The sequence below is a fragment of the Mesoplodon densirostris genome, chromosome 5 (genome assembly GCF_025265405.1).
Source record: "Mesoplodon densirostris isolate mMesDen1 chromosome 5, mMesDen1 primary haplotype, whole genome shotgun sequence".
NCBI lineage: Eukaryota > Metazoa > Chordata > Mammalia > Artiodactyla > Ziphiidae > Mesoplodon > Mesoplodon densirostris.
In genome coordinates, this window is record NC_082665.1 from 60,049,228 (window position 1) to 60,068,081 (window position 18,854).

Genomic DNA, 18,854 nt, shown 5'->3' on the forward strand with positions numbered 1-18,854 from the left:
TTTCTGCCTGCCAGTGTTTCTTTTTTTTTTTTTCTTTTTGCGGTATGTGGGCCTCTCACTGTTGTGGCCTCTCCCGTTGCGGAGCACAGGCTCCGGATGCGCAGGCCCAGCGGCCATGGCTCACGGGCCCAGCCGCTCCGCGGCATATGGGATCCTCCCAGACCGGGGCACGAACCCGTATCCCCTGCATCGGCAGGCGGACTCTTAACCACTGCGCCACCAGGGAGGCCCCTGCCAGTGTTTTTTTTACTGCTTGTCTTAGCCTTGGTTCTGGTTCTCCTAAAAGCATGGCCCAAGACAAAAGCTTGCATCCAATAGTTTACTGGGGATGTGATCCCAGGGAACAGGAGTGAGGGGGAAATTAAACAGATGGCAGGAAAGCCAATCAAGGACACATTGAGTTGGAAACAACATAGTACTAGGGCTTGATCTTGAGGAGCCTTATGAAATGTGCCTCTGAATTGTATTTGAAAGGGGGTTAGAGGTCAGCCCCACATCTCTCCCCAGTTGTATATGCCCAAATGCCAAGCAGTTCCTGTAGCTTGTCAGAAGCCAGGAGGCAAGGTGCAGTTGCCCAGTCCTGCTTGAAACTGGTTGCCATACTAGTGGCTCAAGTAAGAGGCCAAGAGGATTTCAAGTGACATATGGGAGGTCTACCACACTGCTTTTAAAATGACCAGAGTGTTTTAATGCCACCCGAAGTGATTAAATTGGTATTCACTATGATGATGCTAACAGTATTTTCTAATCTAATTTACTGGATAAGTTATGGGTTTGTATATTTAAGATTTCACTTTTAAAAATTTAAAACATTTGAATTTAAGTTGTTTGGAAAAAATAACATATAGAATACTATGTTCCTTATATATAAATTATATTTTATGGACACATGAAGCTCTTTACATTTTCCCCAGAATTTTAAGGGGCAGATGGGAGAAGGAGGAGATAAACATACTCCATAGGAACACTAATGAAGTAGAAAAAAAAATGCTAGGCTTAGTCTAATCCAGTTTTACCTTAGACAATTCACTGAACCACTCTGTTTTTTCCAGCGAAGGATGATCTCCAAAGTCTCTTCCAGCTGTAAAAGTTTATGATTCTTAGACAATAATGCCACTTCAGGTGGAGGGACCTAAGCCCAGGGAAACCTACTAGCTCCACACAACTAGTGGAGGCATGTGCAAATAAAAGTAGACGCGGGCTTCCCTGGTGGCGCAGTGGTTGAGAGTCTGCCTGCCGATGCAGGGGACACGGGTTCGTGCCCCGGTCTGGGAAGATCCCACATGCCACAGAGTGGCTGGGCCCGTGAGCCATGGCCACTGAGCCTGTGCATCCGGAGCCTGTGCTCTGCAACGGGAGAGGCCACAACAGTGAGAGGCCCGCGTACCGCAAAAAAAAAAAAAAAAAAAAAAAAAGTAGACGCAAGACCGGACCTTAAACCTTAGAAGCTGGTGGCTATTTCTAGAATTGTCATGAATGAGACTTCCTTGGTATTGTCCATGTTTTAAAGCACTAAGTAGCTCTACCACCTGGTAGGAAACCAGGAGAAATATAAACAATAAAAAGTGACTAGAGGGCTTCCCTGGTGGTGCAGTGGTTGGGAGTCTGCCTGCCGATGCAGGGGGCGTGGGTTCATGCCCCGGTCCGGGAGGATCCCACGTGCCGTGGGGCGGCTGGGCCCGTGAGCCATGGCCGCTGGGCCTGTGCGTCCGGAGCCTATGCTCCGCAACGGGAGAGGCCACAGCAGTGAGAGGACTGTGTACCGCAAAAAAAAAAAAAAAAAAAAAAAAAGTGACTAGAGATTGATTAAGAACTCTGAATAGGATATTTAGCAAGGCTTCAGAAAAGGCAGCTAAACCAGCATTTATCTAACTTTGCATTTCGGGCTACTTGCATCAAAATCACCTGAGCCCCTTAATAAAAATGCAGGCTTCTGGTCCTATCCCCTAACCATATTTATCGATCTCTTTGGAAGGGACTCAAAACCTGCATTTTTAAACCCACCAAGTGATTCTCAAAACATCCTACAGTTTGAGAACCTCTGATACAGTATTGTAGGTAAGTGGGAAAATATACAGAAAGCAGATGAGGAAAGAACAAGGCCAGATAAAGAACAAAAAGGATGCTAAAAAATGATAGGATGGCTGAGGAAAGGAAGGATGCAGTGTATACTAGGGCACTGTTTCATTTTTCTATAAATTACTGTATATAAACAGAAAACTTAAGCCTATAACCTGCTGAACAAATAACTTATTAACCTAATTCTAGAAAACTAGAACATTTGAAAGATACCTCAAACTTCACATCATTATTTGAAAATATGTAAGATTTACCTTCTCAGAGCAATTGTATGAGCAACATACCAATAATCAGATGACAACATCAGCACCAAATTATGAATTTATTTTTAGCCTCATTGGGTTGGTTAATTTTGTGTCTCCTTAGCTTTATCTTTTCATCTAACTTTCTCACCTACTTCTACTTCGTGTATAACCATAAGTCACTTTACATCCTTTTTGGAAAAAATTTTATTTGGACTCACTCACTAGCACCCAAATAAATAAACAAAAGCCCCCACAAACATTGTAGAACTCCAAAAGCATTTTAATATGCCCTCCTATGTGGTAAGGTTAACAAATGAAGTGAAATAATGGTTGTGACTACTCCCTGGTAATAGTGGCAAAACTTCGATGATAATTCTAACAGACAGAAGAGGGCACAACTGTTAAAAGCTACAAACCTTGGTGTTCAGAAGAGCACTTAGCTACAATGGAGCCATTAAGGCTAAAGTGACCTTTTTGGTGATTCCTTGCTACTCCCCACCCCCGCTCCCCATTTACCTAAGGCACAGTGTAGGTTTTGCACACCTAATTATTCAGGTCCTAATTAAGTCAAAAATTGACTGTTTGTCAAATACTTGTCAGTTAAATGACACAAAGCTATGACAAGTGTTTACTGAACTAAAATGAACTGCTCTACAATGTTGCACTTAAGCAGCTCCTCTGAGTCCAAATGGTACTTCCAGATCTTTCCAGATCTCAGCTGTTCTACTTAAAACAGAACACTGGAGCAGTTGGTTAACCAGTTAAAAGTCTCACATATGAGCATCTAAACTCCCATTAAAGCAAAAATATCATCAATGTCGTCTGTCTCCTTAGTGATTCCTGATGTATTATGTTTATTTATTTGCATTGTTGACCAAGAATCAGTTTCATTTTCATTGCTTTCTATAAGATTTTCATGAATTTGTTTCTCCTTAGTTTGTATGACAGGACTTGAAACTCTTCTACTCAACTGTTGCTTATTGTTAGGGTAGAGATCAGTTGTACAAACTGTAGGGTGTGCGAGTCTCCCTTTAACGATATCGGTAGAACTCTGAGTCCCTTGAGGGGGCTGCTGGGTTTCCTTTAAAAGAGTCGACTGCAACTTTCTCTGTGGTTTCCTTTGTTTCAATGAAAATTTATTCTGTGATCTTCTTTGTCTCAGATGATTCTTCAAAGTTTTGCTACCTGAGCCATGAAGAAGGCAGTTGCAAATTGATGTTTTTATGCACTCTAGTTTCTTTGGCAAACTTTAAGACAGAGAGAGGAAAAATTGGAGATTGTTAAGATGCAGAAAAACATTCTCAGAAACTTTTGTCTCCTTTTTACCAACTTCCAATTGAAAAATATATAATTTATAAGTCCTATGCCTGTGTACAACTCCAGAATCATAAGGAAAAATAAGGAAATAGGAGCTTCAACCCAAGCCTGTGTTTTCAGAGCACAACTTCCCTCTGATTTAGATTGTGAGCAAATGTGTCCCCATTATGTTTCCAAAGTAAAGTAGCTCCTACAAGTAGCAAGGTAACTGAATGGTGAGATATCTCCATATTTTAGTGCCAGAGCTCTTCCCTGATAATTGCTAATCTGTTCATAATATAATAGGAATGGAACTGGGGAAAAGATGAATCACAAATAGAAAAATTGTTAGGATGCATCAACCCATTTCTGGATTAACAGCTTCATATTACAGCAGGGAATGAACAAAGAAAAAGATATAAAAGTGAAAAGGGAGTTTATGTAAAATGAGAAAACAGGGCTCCTGGCATAGACATAATGACAGCCTTGAGCTACCCTAATTGTGATTCATATATCATCTTCAAATTTGGGAATTTGGAACTCAAATGGCCAGTTATTTTAGGTGTTTTGCTTCTGAATAGGGTACACTGCCACAAGGTACATCAGTACCCCGCTAACTGCCTGTTTTGATAGACTGCAAAAGATTAGCATGAGTCTGTATCTCCTACCCTACCCTCTTCCTTTTTAAACAAATATGGAACTTTGAGGAAGCCCATTTTAATGTAGTAATTCATGATCTCCGTTTCCAAACCATTTTGTCTTACCATAAGCAGTAATCTTTAATTGAGGAGAGGGTAGGTGTACTTCCCAATTGAAATGGAAATAGGAAGAATGAAAACAGAAGGATCAGAGGATCTGCACTGAGTTCTAGATCTCCAGCTCTAATACCCTGAGTAAAATCCTCTATTTCCTCATCTATATAATATGAATAATACTACCTACCTCACAGAGTTATTGTGGACATTAAATAAAATTCAGATGTACTACAAATGTATTACTGAAACAGCAAACCAGGGCAGAATGAAAGAACACTATATTTTTGTGGGGTGCAAAATAATGGTCTAATCAAATAACTACCAGTTTCTTACCCTCTGCATTAACTTTTAATTATCATCTCTGCCTCATCTACCTCTGACTTTACATGCAGTCTTGAACAAAACACCTCCATCTTAGGCTGAGTTTCTACTCTAGAATGTAATGTAAAAACCCTTAACTTCCCCAATAGCTTTTAATGAAAACTTGGTATAAAACCTTCAATATATATCATATTTTTTACTAAAATAGGAATATCTTTTCCGTAAATTTTTAAAGAAAATTTAACAAATTTTAGGCTGTGATTCACCCACGGGAACCATTATAAAGCCCTGAATAGATACAGTAACTCCCCTACATACAAACGAGTTCCATTCCGAAAGCACGTTCTTAAGTCCAATTTGTTCTTCGGTCCAACAAAGTCAGCCTAGGTACCCAACTAACACAATCGACTATATAGTACTGTACTGTAATAGGTTTAACAAAACTGCACTTTGAGTAGATCTCAATTTTAGACTACTGGACATTAAAAAGGCTAACTTGAATATATATACTTTTTCCCTAAATGATAATAGAAAAAGTAAAGAAATATAATTTTTGTGATGTACTTACCTATAGCCTTGAGCTTCCACATGTTTAAGCCGGTTACTTTTAAGAAGTTTATTACCCAGAAAGGTGGTCTGAGCCCTGAGTTTTTTGCTCCTACACCACAGAATTGCCATTTGGATCTCTTCAGAAAGTTGTACGAAAGTCTCAGTTTCTCGGAATCTTTGCACAAGACTTTTTACACAGGGAGTTCCTATTGCTTTCCGAGAAGAACGTTTGGTTGCCTTTAGTTTGGATTGAGAACATTTAAACTCAAAACTGTTCTCCTGAAATATGGAACGATGAGAAAAATATATTGGATTTGTTACTGACTTATATAACAACAGAGAGAAGTTGACTCACAGACTATAAAAATTTGAAAATATGTCTTTTTAAAAGAAGGAAAAAAAGTTTTTTCAGCTCACTATGCTTTCCTTTCTTTTTATTTTTTTTGCCATGCTGCTTGGCTTGTGGGATCTTAGTTCCCCAACCAGGGATTGAACTTGTGCCCCCTGCAGTGGAAGCGCAGAGTCCTAACCACTGGATGGCCAGGGAATTCCCTTCCTTCTTCTTAAAAATGTTTTTATTCACTGCTCCTAACACAAGATTTTTTCCCTCTGTGCTACAACAGATCCCATCTATAGCTGAATTCAGCTGTATACAGGTAACAATATAAATATTTGCATACATTTCTATTTATTTAACCTATACATACGAATAAAACTCCACATGATTAAGTATTGGTCAAAGCCTATCTAGTGGGAAAAAAATCACTGAAGAGCCCTCTTCCTCTAATACTGGACTACCACAACTTGTTTTTCATTTATTTCTATTGTTTTTCATTTATTTCTATTGTTTTTCATTTATTTCTATATCCTGAGTCACCCTCCTCAATGATGGGTCATAAATGTTATTGAAAACGTGAAAATGGGGATGATTGCTGAATGTATGTTAAAAATGCTTAGCTGAGCAACATTTCCAACTCCAATCCAACCATCTTTTGATGTGGCACCTTTGGTCTCTTCAACCTCATCTTTCTATATCAAGTCAAGTTTGAATTTTATCAACTTTCACTGTTTATTGAAACATGCCACCTACTAGGTCTGCTTCCATCCTCTGTTCAAAACTTACCTTCTTCCAAATTTCTCACTCTCAAGAACATAAAGTAGTAGAATATGAAAGCAAAGACCTATCAACACTTTGTTTTGGTGATCCATAAAAGTTTGACCTAAAAGCAAGCTAAGCATATTGGTGCTAAATGCTAAAAATATGGTAGTCATTGGTCATGAATAAGAGGGATGCTGGAAACAGCTCACCTAGGAACAGGTGGACGGACCGCAGAAAGTTTCAAGAGTCACAGAGAGCCGTAGTTATTAAGAGAGAGCTGACGAAACTATTTGGAGGACTGGTGTAATGATAAAGGACAAGGACTATGAAACCAAACTGCCTGCATTCAAATCCCAGTCCTGCCCCGTATCTGCTGTGTGGCCTGTGCAAATTTCTTGTCCTTTCTGTGCCTTAATTTTCTCATCTGAAATATGGAAACAGTAATAATAGCACCTACCTCACAAGGCTTTTGCAAGGATTATATGAGTTAACACATATAAAGTGTTTTGAACAATGCCTGGCAAACAGTAAATGCAACGTAAGTGTGATGATGATGATATCTTCCTCCGGAACTTGTGAATCGGACAAAATATAAATGCAAACTGGAATCCTTGTAAGCCTTCAAGAAAGTACTGACTCGTTAGAAATGATTAAGAATTCTTGAATCAAATGGAAGAAATAACCCATGAAGGAAACCAGAAGAAAACAATTTTGAAAAGAGAAAGGGGAAAAGAAGTCAAGAAGTTACTGATGAAAGAGGATGACGTTGATGTACTTATCCATGTCAGGTCCAGAACAAACAGAATTTGCAGACACTGGCCAAAGAGAGGAATCAGGTTAAAGCTTGAATGCTGACAGGAAGAAAGAAATAGAAGCCTCATGACAAAGGATGAGGATGACGATAATGACGATGAAAGTAGCTAACAATATCTAACACCAATTAAATGCTTACCACACTTTAGACTCTGTGCTGAACACTTTACATGAACTAAAACTGGCACAACCCTATGAGGTACATACTGTTATTAGAAACAGAGGTATGGACAGGCCAAGAAACTTACATAAGTCACAGAGCTAGTACAAACCAAAGCCAGGACTCAAACCACTTCTGTCTGATTGTAAAGCCCATACTCTTAAGCTGCAGTACAATCCACTCCTATGATGGATCCTAGGATCACTTTAAAATTCTAGCAAAACCCTTAGTAAAATGTTTCTGAAGGCACTGTATTAACTGAATTAACTACATACACACAAATCCCTTGGGAATGCCTCTATTCATTCAGAAACACACACTGAGAACTAAGATGGCACTACTCTTAGAGCTGGGGATAAAAACAGAAAATTCAGTCTCTGCCATTGGTAAGTGGCATCTACTCTACAAATCAGCAGAAATCATAAGCTATATTAAAATAAGCCAGACAAACCTGAATAGCTTTGTGTTTCAGCTGTTTGCAGAAAGCCCTCACGTCAAATTCTGATGAGTTTTCTGTAAAGATGGAAAGATCACAGATACAAAAACTTAGGCATACTATTTTCAAATCAACAAATTCTTAAGTGCATGACTACATTTCTTGCCAAATTACTACAAGAGAAACAAAGGGAATTAAGCAAGCAAAGAACTATGAAGCAACAACAGAAACAACTTTATATGCTCAAGCTGAGAAAACATAAGTATTACCATACCTCTCTAAGAATAATCAGAGTTAAAATTAAGAAGAAAGATGCTGAATTTCTTCCTACACAATGCATGACTACATTGTAATTTCAAAAGTTTTTTTGTTTGTTTTTTTAGAGTATGTGCCATATCAAAGCAAATTACCTTTTAAGATTTTCTTATTCTTTACTGGCTGTCCAAGATCCACATTATTCTGAATATTGATCTTCATTTGTTTAGCTTTTTTGGAAATTCTAAGTAATGTTTCTTCACTGGACCTCTGTGATTGTTCTTTTGTTAAAAATAGTTTATTTAGCAGTTTAGTTACTCCTTTCGCTGCAAAAGCTGTAGGCATTTTTTTCTTAAAGATTTCAAAGTAGGGCTCTCCTAAAAATTCAGCAATGTCAGAAGGAAAGGTAAAACCTTTGAAGTAAGGCAATGGTTGAATCCTGGAGACCTCTTGAAGTAATCCAAACAATGGCTCATATAAAGAAACCAGCCTTTTTAAAACATCTTTATAGAGAACCCTAGAGAAAGAAGTAGGAGCTCATGAATTAGCTAGTAATTATCATTTGCAGATTACATAATAATAAGAGAGTCAAAGCTGAAAATAATGCCTGTGAATCTGCCACTATAGATTAAAAAAACACTAAAGCGGATACTTGCAAAGAGCTAGATTAGTCCAGCCTAAACAGAAAAATACAAGTACAAAATGCTATATAAAACCAAATAAAGTACTACATGGAGAGATATCTCAAAAGATGTGCCTCAAAATCTTAAGTGTGGTTTTATCTAGATGATGAGATTTTAGGCAAATTTCAGGTTCTTTGCATTTTTTCTATTTTTAAAAGTTTCTTAAAATAACCTTGTATTATTATTATAATCAGCAAAAATCAAAGCTATTTTCATTACAGGAATAATGAAGGTTTGACATTTTAAAATAATATGATTAGTAATTTTAACACTGTTAGTGCTAAAAACAAGCAGAATGAAAAACAAGATGATTGGAAATAGTACTTGAGATATCCAGGTTAAGATATCAAAGCAAGGTTTAGAGAGAATTTTCTCTCTCTTTTTTTTGGTTTTCATTCAAATTAGAACTAATCACCCCAATTGTTTAAAATGGCCAAAAATAGGTCTCCTTATAAATATGGGCAGATTTTGAATCCAATTATCCGTCAAATAAGTTTCATAATATATATTGTGAGATGCAAGGGAAGGGCTCTTTGGTTTGCAACTAGTATTATCAGTGTTCTTTACATCAACTAACTATGCTCAAAAAGCAGTGGTGGGTCAGGTGGAAGAAAGGAATCTAGAAAACATAAGGAAGGTCATTGCCATTAAAAGTTAGAAACCTATGGCAGAAACAAATGATACAGACTGCTCAGGAACACCTTCATTTTAAATGGCCCAGCTGCTGAATGATTAGAGGAACCTTTTTTTTTTTTAAATTCCAGCTGCTAATCCTAGGAATTCATTTGCTTAGTTGTTTAGTGTTGAGGTGATCTCATGGATTCAGATTCAAAGCCTAATCCTTTGACATAACCATCAACACTTAGCTTCCCAATCTACCCCAAATAAACTGATCAAATGAAGAAACAGAATTCCTGCACCTTCAGCATCCCATGGGAAAGCAAATATCAAAACTACTAATAAGAAACTTAGTCTGAGTTAGAGAAATGAAGGATTTCAAAGGTACATACATACATACCATAACCTGCTCACCAGCCCAACCATCACAAGGTTTAAAATAATGAATTCTTGCAAACCTAGATGTTTCACAGTCAAGCTGGAGAATCAAGTTAAAGTTGGAAAACAGAATCAAAGGAATTTAGGTTTTTTTAAATTACATTTATGAAAAGAACAGACTGGAAGTAGAAAGAATTTTCTGGAAGGAACTAAAACCTTAAAACATGTTCTATTTAAGTCATGGAGGCTTAAAAATAAAGTAATATACACTCTGCTAGAGGAAAAATAAAGTAATACACACTCTGCTAGAGGTCTCATATAAATTTAGTTTCTAAGATTAAGAATTTCTAACAGTCAATGCCCTTAGGATAATACATACTAGGTAGAGACAGAAGTCTCTGGCAATGGCTATATCAGGCAAATCCCAGGAAAAGGAAGCCAAAGAGCAAAATTTTAAGAATTCCCATAAGTTATAACTCCTACAGACTCTCTAGCTTTCAAATATAAATACTATTAAATATATCCCAACAATTCCAACTCAGAAGAAGTACTTTAGTTGATTCAAGGATACAGAAATGTCTTGCAGCAACAGTCCAACAAGCGAAGTAGCAACTTGCAGGCTCCCAAAATCTTCATCAACACCAGTTCCACCACTGGTTGGCTAGGGATGACACATGCTTTGGTATTTACAGGCTGATTTTCACTTGGCAAAAATAGAAAAGTACATTACTTTCATTCCTAAATATAAAGCACTTATATAGCAATTTTCAAGTGCAGACTTGCCTTAAGGTCAATTTGAGGTAGTTATGTTTAATAATGACTCACTGAAGTTGACTGACACTTATGTTTCAAAATAATCTACCATGACCCAGATTTCAGTGTCACATCATTCCCTCCCACTGGCCGACAGAGGGAGATTACCACAAAATACCAGGGGTCTTTTATTGAAACAAAATTTGTACAGCTAAGGTATAATTGTTTATATTCTAACAATAAGTGAAGAAAGTCTAAAGCGAGGTCACAGCAAGACACTGGGTTCCCAGCCCACCAAAAAGCCCATTACAAAGCAACTGGACCACTTACTTAGAAGAAAATGACTCAGAGAGATCTTGAATTGAACCTTCCAAATTCATGTTTTTCAAGCGTTTTAAACATTGTTCAACCTGAAAGGGGAAGAGCAGCTCATGTGTGACACAGACAAAGCCACTGATGTGACCAGGAAAACAAATACAAAATTTCAATGTATGGAAATACACTCAATACCAAAGAATACTTTTTAAGGGTAAAGAAACCCATAGCCCAAAGCAATTGCTTCTGGTTAAAAAATTGAAATTTATCCAGCCAAATAAATTTCTCAAATCAGGTTATGACTAAGAATTTATTGTACTACATGCCAGGATGTGCTTGATGCTATAAATGGGACCAAGGTAAGTATAAGATTATTCTCAAGATTATATTTTTCTGAAGCAATATGATTTCTAATAGTGAAACTATTAAAACAAGATAGTAAATTATTAAGTACTAAATTTCAACAGTCTGTAAGTGCCACAGACATAAGGGATCAAGTGATAGAGGGATTGGGCATTGTAAACATACAGGCCCAGGTGAGCAAAGGTTCAGAGGAGGGAACGAATGTGGTGAGTAGGAGGACTCACAAAGAGTTCAGGCTGTCTGAAATACAAAATATATGAAGATGAAGACCAGAGAGAAGCCTGAGTTAAGGGAAACTGAAGAGGCCAGATCACGGGGGATCTTGTAAGTTAACCTAAGAGGCTTCCTCTTTATTCAGGAGATAATGGAGAACTATTAAAACTTAAAGCTGTGTTTTAGGGTGATTAACCTGGCTTTGGTACACATGAATATGCCAGAGTGGAGGAAAGATGGAAGATGGAAGATCAGTCCGAATTGCAAGACAACTAACTATTGACAAGGTCTAAAAAAGAAATGGCAGCCGGAACTAAAAAGGGACTAGATGCAGAGAAAGTTTTGACTGATCAGTTGGCCGGATAGGAGAGCTACGTAAAAGAAAGAAGCAGAGAAAACAGAACACCAAATTTTTCTGACCGGATAATTATTCGCAACTTGGAAGCCGGGAGGAGAAATACGTATGTTCAATCTGAGATGGTAAGTTTGGTTTTGGCGTTAAAGATTCAGAAGGAGATAAAAGCTGCCCCAGAGAAGAAAACTTAAGAAAGACCATGATCCCAAATCTTTCTTTGATGAAAAAAATCTTCATCTTTTTTGCCTTAAGTAATGGGAGTGGAAAACTAACCAGAGAATGAATCTGTAAGGTTAGAGACTATGTCTGTCTTTTTCATCCTGTACGCCTAGCACGAAGCACAGTGCCTGGCACATAGAAAGTTTCAAAAATACTTGGAGAATTAATAAAATGAATGAATGAATGGACTCGTAAGGAACTCAGGTTAGGAGGCTCTGCTCTGTGGTGTAGTCCCTGAGTTGGAGGGCCCAATTTTGTCTTAAACTCCAAAAGTTACACAAAACCACTTTACACAACTTGTTATATACTCATTCAGTATATTACCGATTAGATTATTTTCCCCACAATAAATAGACTGCAACTTTGTTCTTTTTATGATTTTGGGATTTTGATTATGGTCAGGAAAATTGTTTCTTAATCCAAAACTCTGTCTTGATCAAATTACTCAATCTTTAAACTAGGCAGAGGCAGGGTACTAAGTATTATAGATTTCATATAATGAAAATTTTTTATAAAAATTACCTACCTATAATAAGAAAAATAAATAAATAAAAAGTAAACATAAAAACAAAAAATTACCTACCTACTAGAAACAAGACTGGGAAAGAATCCAACATAGCTCCTTTTTAAATAAACTGTTTTTTGAAATGCTTTCAGGGGAAGAAAAAAAAAAAAGCCCACATGCAATTGCAAGATGACCTATAAATCACAAGTAAGTTACAAAATATTAAATAGCAGTGTGATCTCCATCTTCATCAAGTAAACATGTTGAGTATTAAACACAGGGCTCCCTCCTTACCTGTTTGAGGGCCAAATGGGGCTTGTGGCGGCCCATTCTGTTGTGATTGCTGTAAAGGATTGCACATAATACATCTGTTTCTGCATCTAAGATTTGGCTCTTCAGTGACAATGTAACGAGACAGCATTCTTTAATTACAGCTGCAATGCAAAGGTCTAAAGCAGAGACGTTTCATAAGACTTAATATGCATTTCTACATTAAGTATATTCTATAAAAAATACACTGAAAGAAGCATCTTTCCTTATGTTTTAAAGAAATCAAGAACAAATTAACATAATCAGCCTCACCTGTAAGAACATAATTAATGTTTCCAAGTATGTGAGAAGTGACATAGGAAGGAAGTGATCGTACAGTGACAGATGATATCAAGTCCAGGAAATCATTAAGAGAACATGTGTTAAAGTAGAATGTACATCTTTACACCACATTTTATCATGATTTTAATAATCTTTCATACGAATACTCTGCAGTCATTTGGTGTACACTTAACACTTCAAGTACCTTAAAGGTGGGACGTGTTGTATACTGCTCTACCACTTTAAGAATATATTCAGGGCCTCCCTGGTGGCGCAAGTGGTTGAGAGTCCGCCTGCCGATGCAGGGGATACGGGTTCACGCCCCGGTCTGGGAGGATCCCATATGCCGCGGAGCGGCTGGGCCCGTGAGCCATGGCCGCTGAGCCTGCGCGTCCGGAGCCTGCGCGTCCGGAGCCTGTGCTCCGCAACGGGGGAGGCCACAACAGTGAGAGGCCCGCATACCGCAAAAAAAAAAAAAAAAAAAAAAAAAAAGAATATATTCAGAAGAGAAATCACTATAACAGCTGGAAATTATATTACATAATGAATGTCTGACTGAACACGGGGTGCTTATTTAGTAAAACAAGGTAACAGCCTCCTAGTGTGAAAAAGCTGTGAATAGAAGATGGAGTAAATGTGTTCTCTATGGCTCTAAGGGTAGCAGTAGCATCCTAAGTGGCAGTAACACAAAGGAAGACTTACACACAACGTGGAGAACTTTCTTACTATACGAACTATTTGAGGCCAGAATGGGCTACCTTTGGGGTGGGGAGAGACTTGGTGAATTTCCACGCCTAACAGAATCCTGTTAAAGAATCCTTGAATAGAGGAAGGGGTAAGATTAATCTGTAAACTGAGCAGGATGGATGGATGGGGAGGGGGATGTGATGATAAGTTACAAGTATTTAATAACAGCTGTCATTTGAGTGTTTATTTACTGTATTAGGCATTGTTCCAAATGCTTTACCTATAATGTTAATTCTTTCATCAGAACAGCTCTATGAGGCAAGTACTATTTTTATCCCCATTTGAAAATGCGCTTAAGCCCAGAAAGGTTAAATAACGACATTTCCCACTCCTCACCCCAGCTCCAGCAGAGAGAAGAGCCAGGATTCAAACCCAGGCAATTTGGCTCCTGAGCCCAGCGTGTACTGCCCTACTGCCTAATGACGGCAATGCCACCATACATTGATAGAACACTTTAGACCACGCTCTCCTAAATGACATCATTAGACCCTCCCAACAACCCGGTGATAGGGAAAACTAACCCGATTTTACAGATAAGAAACGGGGGATCCAGAAAGACTGCGGTTTAAGTGCAGAGTGCTTGAGTGACGACCCGCAGCCTCTCAGAGGCAGAGGTCGAGAAAGACTGAGGGGGAACCACGGCACTTGGTGGCCTGAGTGAACGCAGGGTCCCCAGGCAGCAATTCTTCCTGACGCTAGCTGCGTCCGCCCTCTTTCCCCATTTCGGTGCGGGGCTGGATCTTGGGCCTTCGGCGCCCCAGCCAGGCCCTGCGGTAGACTCGGTGGGTCCAGCGAGGAACGGCGATGCCAGATGCCCTGCAAAATTCCTCAGCAAACTCCAGAGCCCAGGTCCCTTTCGGCCGCGGCGCTGCGCAGCGTCCCGCGAGTTCCGGAAGTCCCGCCCCCACCCCGCGCACGTGCGCCTGCCTGACACCTCCTCCGGAAAAGCCTGCTCCCCGCGCCGGGCGCCTCACGCGCCGGGCGCCTCACTCACCCAGCGCCGCGCCGGGGTCCTGTACGATCACTGTGCTGCGGCTCCCCGCCTTAGGGAGCCTCACGCGGTTCCATGGCTGCGGGCCCGGAAGCAGCGCAGCCATCTTGGGAGGCAGGAGAGGGACTGGGAAAGGCGGACCTAGGCGAGACGCAGTGGAGCGACGGAAGGAGGGGCGATGAGCCGACGTCAGGGGAAGGTAGAGGGCAAGGGGTGGGGCGGGGGCGGGGCCCGGGCGGGGAAAGGGGAGGGTCCTTCACGAAATAGTGGACCAAGTACGGTGAACCTGAAAAACCCAGAGAGTCATCCAGCCCCTGGTCACTAATACCTGGCCGCGTATCAGAATTACTTGGGAGAATTTGGGGGAGCCGCATCCCGGTACTACTCAATCAGAATCTCGGAATGGGGTCTTGTGTTTATGCTTCCCCACGGGATTCTGAAGCACAACCAGTTTTTGAACTACTTCAAGGTATTTTACAGATGTGGAAAGTGAGGCCCGCAGTTGAGTTGGTGCATACGCCCCCATCTCCACCTCAACCATTAGCGGAAAAGGAAGAAATGAAATAAAGAGGCTTATGCAAAGTGCGCATTTGTAACGCAGAAATAATTTAAGTTAGTCAAGGAAGGCTCTACCTGGAGCAGCAGCAAAACCACAGTCATAGAAACTTGGAGGCCGTCTGACTCTCCATCAACCCCATCTTCTATCAGTGTCCAAAACAAGACGGTATTCCAAGCTTTCCTGATCCTCACCTCATTTATATCTTTCTAATAGTTCATTTATCTTCAGCTACCCTGATGCCAGCTTACTTAAGGCCCCCCGCGCAATGTATTAGAGAGGCAGTTAGTGGGTTTTGAAGACAGACCAGCAAGGTTCTGATTCTAGATCTGCCCTTTACTAGCTCTATGATCTCAGGAAAGTTACCTAACTCCTCCAAATCTTAGTGTTCCTACAGGTAAACTGAAGATAATAATACAAACTTGTAAAGTGCTCACAGTTAAAAAGTGCTTTAGAATAGTGTCTGGCATACAAACAGTATTTACTCTTAGCAAAATTAGTATTGTTGATATTATTTTTACTGTTTAATACAAGTAGCCACGCCAAACTGAAACACTTTGCATGTTCTCTGTATGTGCCTTTGTACATATTAATTTCTCTATCTGGGCCATTTCCCTGAAACACAATCGCCCTCAGCTCTGGTGTCATCACCTCTAGGTAATTCTTCCTGAGCATCCCATTCCCACTCCATAGCTTGATGTAGAGAGGACTTTATGTACAACCGTAGTGCCCTGTGCTGGCCTCTGTATTAGCCTCCTATTGCTGCTGTAACACATTACTACAAACATAGTCACTTAAAACAACACAGTTATTATATTACATTTTTGGAGGTTAGAAGTCCAAAATGGATCTCACTGGACTAAAGTTGGCAGGGCTGGATCCTTCTGGAAGCTCTAGTGGAGAATTCATTTTCTTGCTTTTTTCAACTTCTAGAGGCCACCTGCATTCCTTGGCTCATGTCTCCATCCTCCATTTGCAAAGTCAGTAGCATAGCATCTTCCAATCTCCCTCCAGCCTCTCTTTCTCTCTCACCCTTCTGCCTGCCTTCATCTTAAAAGGACCCTAGTGATGACACTGAGCCCACCAAAATAACCCAGGATACTCTTCTCATTTCAGAGTCTTTAACTTAATCATATCTATACAATCTGTTTTGCAATGTAAGTAAACATATTCATAGATTTGGGTGATTAGGACGTGGCTGTCTTTGGGGGGTCATTATTCAGGCTACCGCAGACTCTCACAGAATTTACCTCACTGTACTGTATTAATTTGTATATTTGTATGTCTCCTTCTCCAATGGCATGTGAGCTGACTGAAGGCAGTACTACCAGTGTAGCTTACTGATCTTTATATCACAATGCTTAACTCAGAGCCTGGTGTGTAGTAAGACCTCAATAAGGCTTTAACAGCTTTGTTGAGGTAAAATTGATATACAGAGAACTGCACATAGTTAATGTGTACAATTTTACTAGTCTGTCAATATTTACTGGCTAAATAAGAGACTAGATGATGCTTGAATAGAATTTTTGAAAGACAAGTAGGAATTTCCCAGGCAGATAAGGGAAGAAGACATTCCTGACAGAGAGATGGTAAACAACATGAGTTGGAAGAATCATTAGTCCTGGCTGAGTCAGTATTGCTGGAGCATGATGTGTTGTGAGGAATGAAGCTGGGAGTAGTGGTGTCAGATCAGGGACAGAATTTGGATTTACACTGAAGGCTGGTGATTCCCAAACCTGGTTGATCATAATTACCTGGATAGTTTTTAAAAAATATTTAGAAAAGTTTCAGGCCCCACTTTGGACATTCTTATTCATTATGTCTGAGTAGGGCTCTAATCTGGGTTTTTTTTTTTTTTTACATCTTTATTGGAGTATAATTGCTTTACAATGGTGTGTTAGTTTCTGCTTTATAACAAAGTGAATCAGCTATACATATACATATGTTCCCATATCTCTTCCCTCTTGCGTCTCCCTCCCTCCCACCCTCCCCATCCCACTCCTCTAGGTGGTCACAAAGCACCGAGCTGATCTCCCTGTGCTATGCGGCTGCTTCCCACTAGCTATCTATTTTACGTTTGGTAGTGTATATATGTCCATGTCACTCTCTCACTTTGTCACAGCTTACCCTTCCCCCTCCCCATATCCTCAAGTCCATTCTCTAGTAGGTCTGTGTCTTTATTCCTGTCTTACCCCTAGGTTCTTCATGACCTTTTTTTTTTTCTTAAATTCCATATATATGTGTTAGCATACGGTATTTGTCTTTCTCTTTCTGACTTACTTCACTCTGTATGACAGACTCTAGGTCCATCCACCTCATTACAAATAGCTTAATTTCATTTCTTTTTAGGGCTGAGTAATATTCCATTGTATATATGTGCCACATCTTCTTTATCCATTCATCCGATGATGGAGACTTAGGTTGTTTCCATGTCCTGGCTATTGTAAATAGAGCTGCAATGAACATTTTGGTACATGACTCTTTTTGAATTATGGTTTTCTCAGGGTATATGCCCAGTACTGGGATTGCTGGGTCGTATGGTAGTTCTATTTGTAGTTCTTTAAGGAACCTCCATATCGTTCTCCATAGTGGCTGTACCAATTCACATTCCCACCAGCAGTGCAAGAGTGTTCCCTTTTCTCCACACCCTCTCCAGCATTTATTGTTTGTAGATTTTTTGATGATGGCCATTCTGACTGGTGTGAGATGATATCTCATTGTAGTTTTGATTTGCATTTCTCTAATGAGTAAAGATGTTGAGCATTCTTTCATGTGTTTGTTGGCAATCTGTATATCTTCTTTGGAGAAATGTCTGTTTAGGTCTTCTGCCCATTTTTGGATTGGGTTGTTTGTTTTTTTGCTATTGAGCTGCATGAGCTGCTTGTAAATTTTGGAGATTAATCCTTTGTCAGTCGCTTCATTTGCAAATATTTTCTCCCATTCTCAGGGTTGTCTTTTCGTCTTGTTTATGGTTTTCTTTGCTGTGCAAAAGCTTTGAAGTTTCATTAGGTCCCATTTGTTTATTTTTGTTTTTATTTCCATTTCTCTAGGAGGTGGGTCCAAAAGGATCTTGCTGTGATTTATGTCATGGAGTGTTCTGCCTATGTTTTCCTCTAAGAGTTTGATAGTGTCTGGCCTTACATTTAGGTCTTTAATCCATTTTGAGCTTATTTTTGTGTATGGTGTTAGGGAGTGATCTAATCTCATACATTTACATGTCCCTGTCCAGTTTTCCCATCACCACTTATTGAAGAGGCTGTCCTTTCTCCACTGTACAGTCCTGCCTCCTTTATCAAACATAAGGTGACCATATGTGCGTGGGTTTATCTCTGGGCTTTCTATCCTGTTCCATTGATCTATATTTCTGTTTTTGTGCCAGTACCATACTGTCTTGATTACTTTAACTTTGTAGTATAGTCTGAAGTCAGGGAGCCTGATTCCTCCAGCTCCATTTTTCATTCTCAAGATTGCTTTGGCCAATTGGGGTCTTTTGTGTTTCCATACAAATTGTGGAATTTTTTGTTCTGTGAAAAATGCCAGTGGTAGTTTGATAGGGATT

General features: G+C 39.6%; 1 protein-coding gene and 1 long non-coding RNA gene across 4 annotated transcripts in view; one reads left to right on the top strand and one right to left on the bottom strand.

Annotated features, from left to right (window-relative positions):
• Positions 1-2,583: 2,583 nt before the first annotated feature.
• NEPRO (nucleolus and neural progenitor protein) lies at positions 2,584-14,913 on the bottom strand. 3 transcript variants are annotated; one of them, XM_060098938.1, is made up of 9 exons: positions 14,743-14,913; positions 12,705-12,859; positions 10,771-10,850; positions 10,259-10,390; positions 9,710-9,787; positions 8,164-8,525; positions 7,769-7,830; positions 5,265-5,524; positions 2,584-3,571 (listed from the first exon to the last, which is right to left on the bottom strand). In XM_060098938.1, the coding sequence occupies exons 1-9, from the start codon at positions 14,843-14,845 to the stop codon at positions 3,109-3,111; spliced, it is 1,695 nt and encodes a 564-aa protein (XP_059954921.1). In that variant the 5' UTR covers positions 14,846-14,913; the 3' UTR covers positions 2,584-3,108. The 3 variants fall into 3 exon arrangements, with proteins under 3 accessions (XP_059954921.1, XP_059954924.1, XP_059954923.1); XM_060098941.1 differs by having other exon boundaries at positions 12,705-12,753; positions 14,743-14,832; XM_060098940.1 differs by lacking the exon at positions 14,743-14,913 and adding an exon at positions 14,270-14,688.
• Positions 14,716-18,854, top strand: part of LOC132490601 (uncharacterized) — an 87,008-nt gene continuing 82,869 nt past the window's right edge. Inside the window, exon 1 of the long non-coding RNA XR_009532574.1 lies at positions 14,716-14,938. This is a non-coding gene — a long non-coding RNA (uncharacterized LOC132490601). The remainder of the gene's footprint in view (positions 14,939-18,854) is intronic.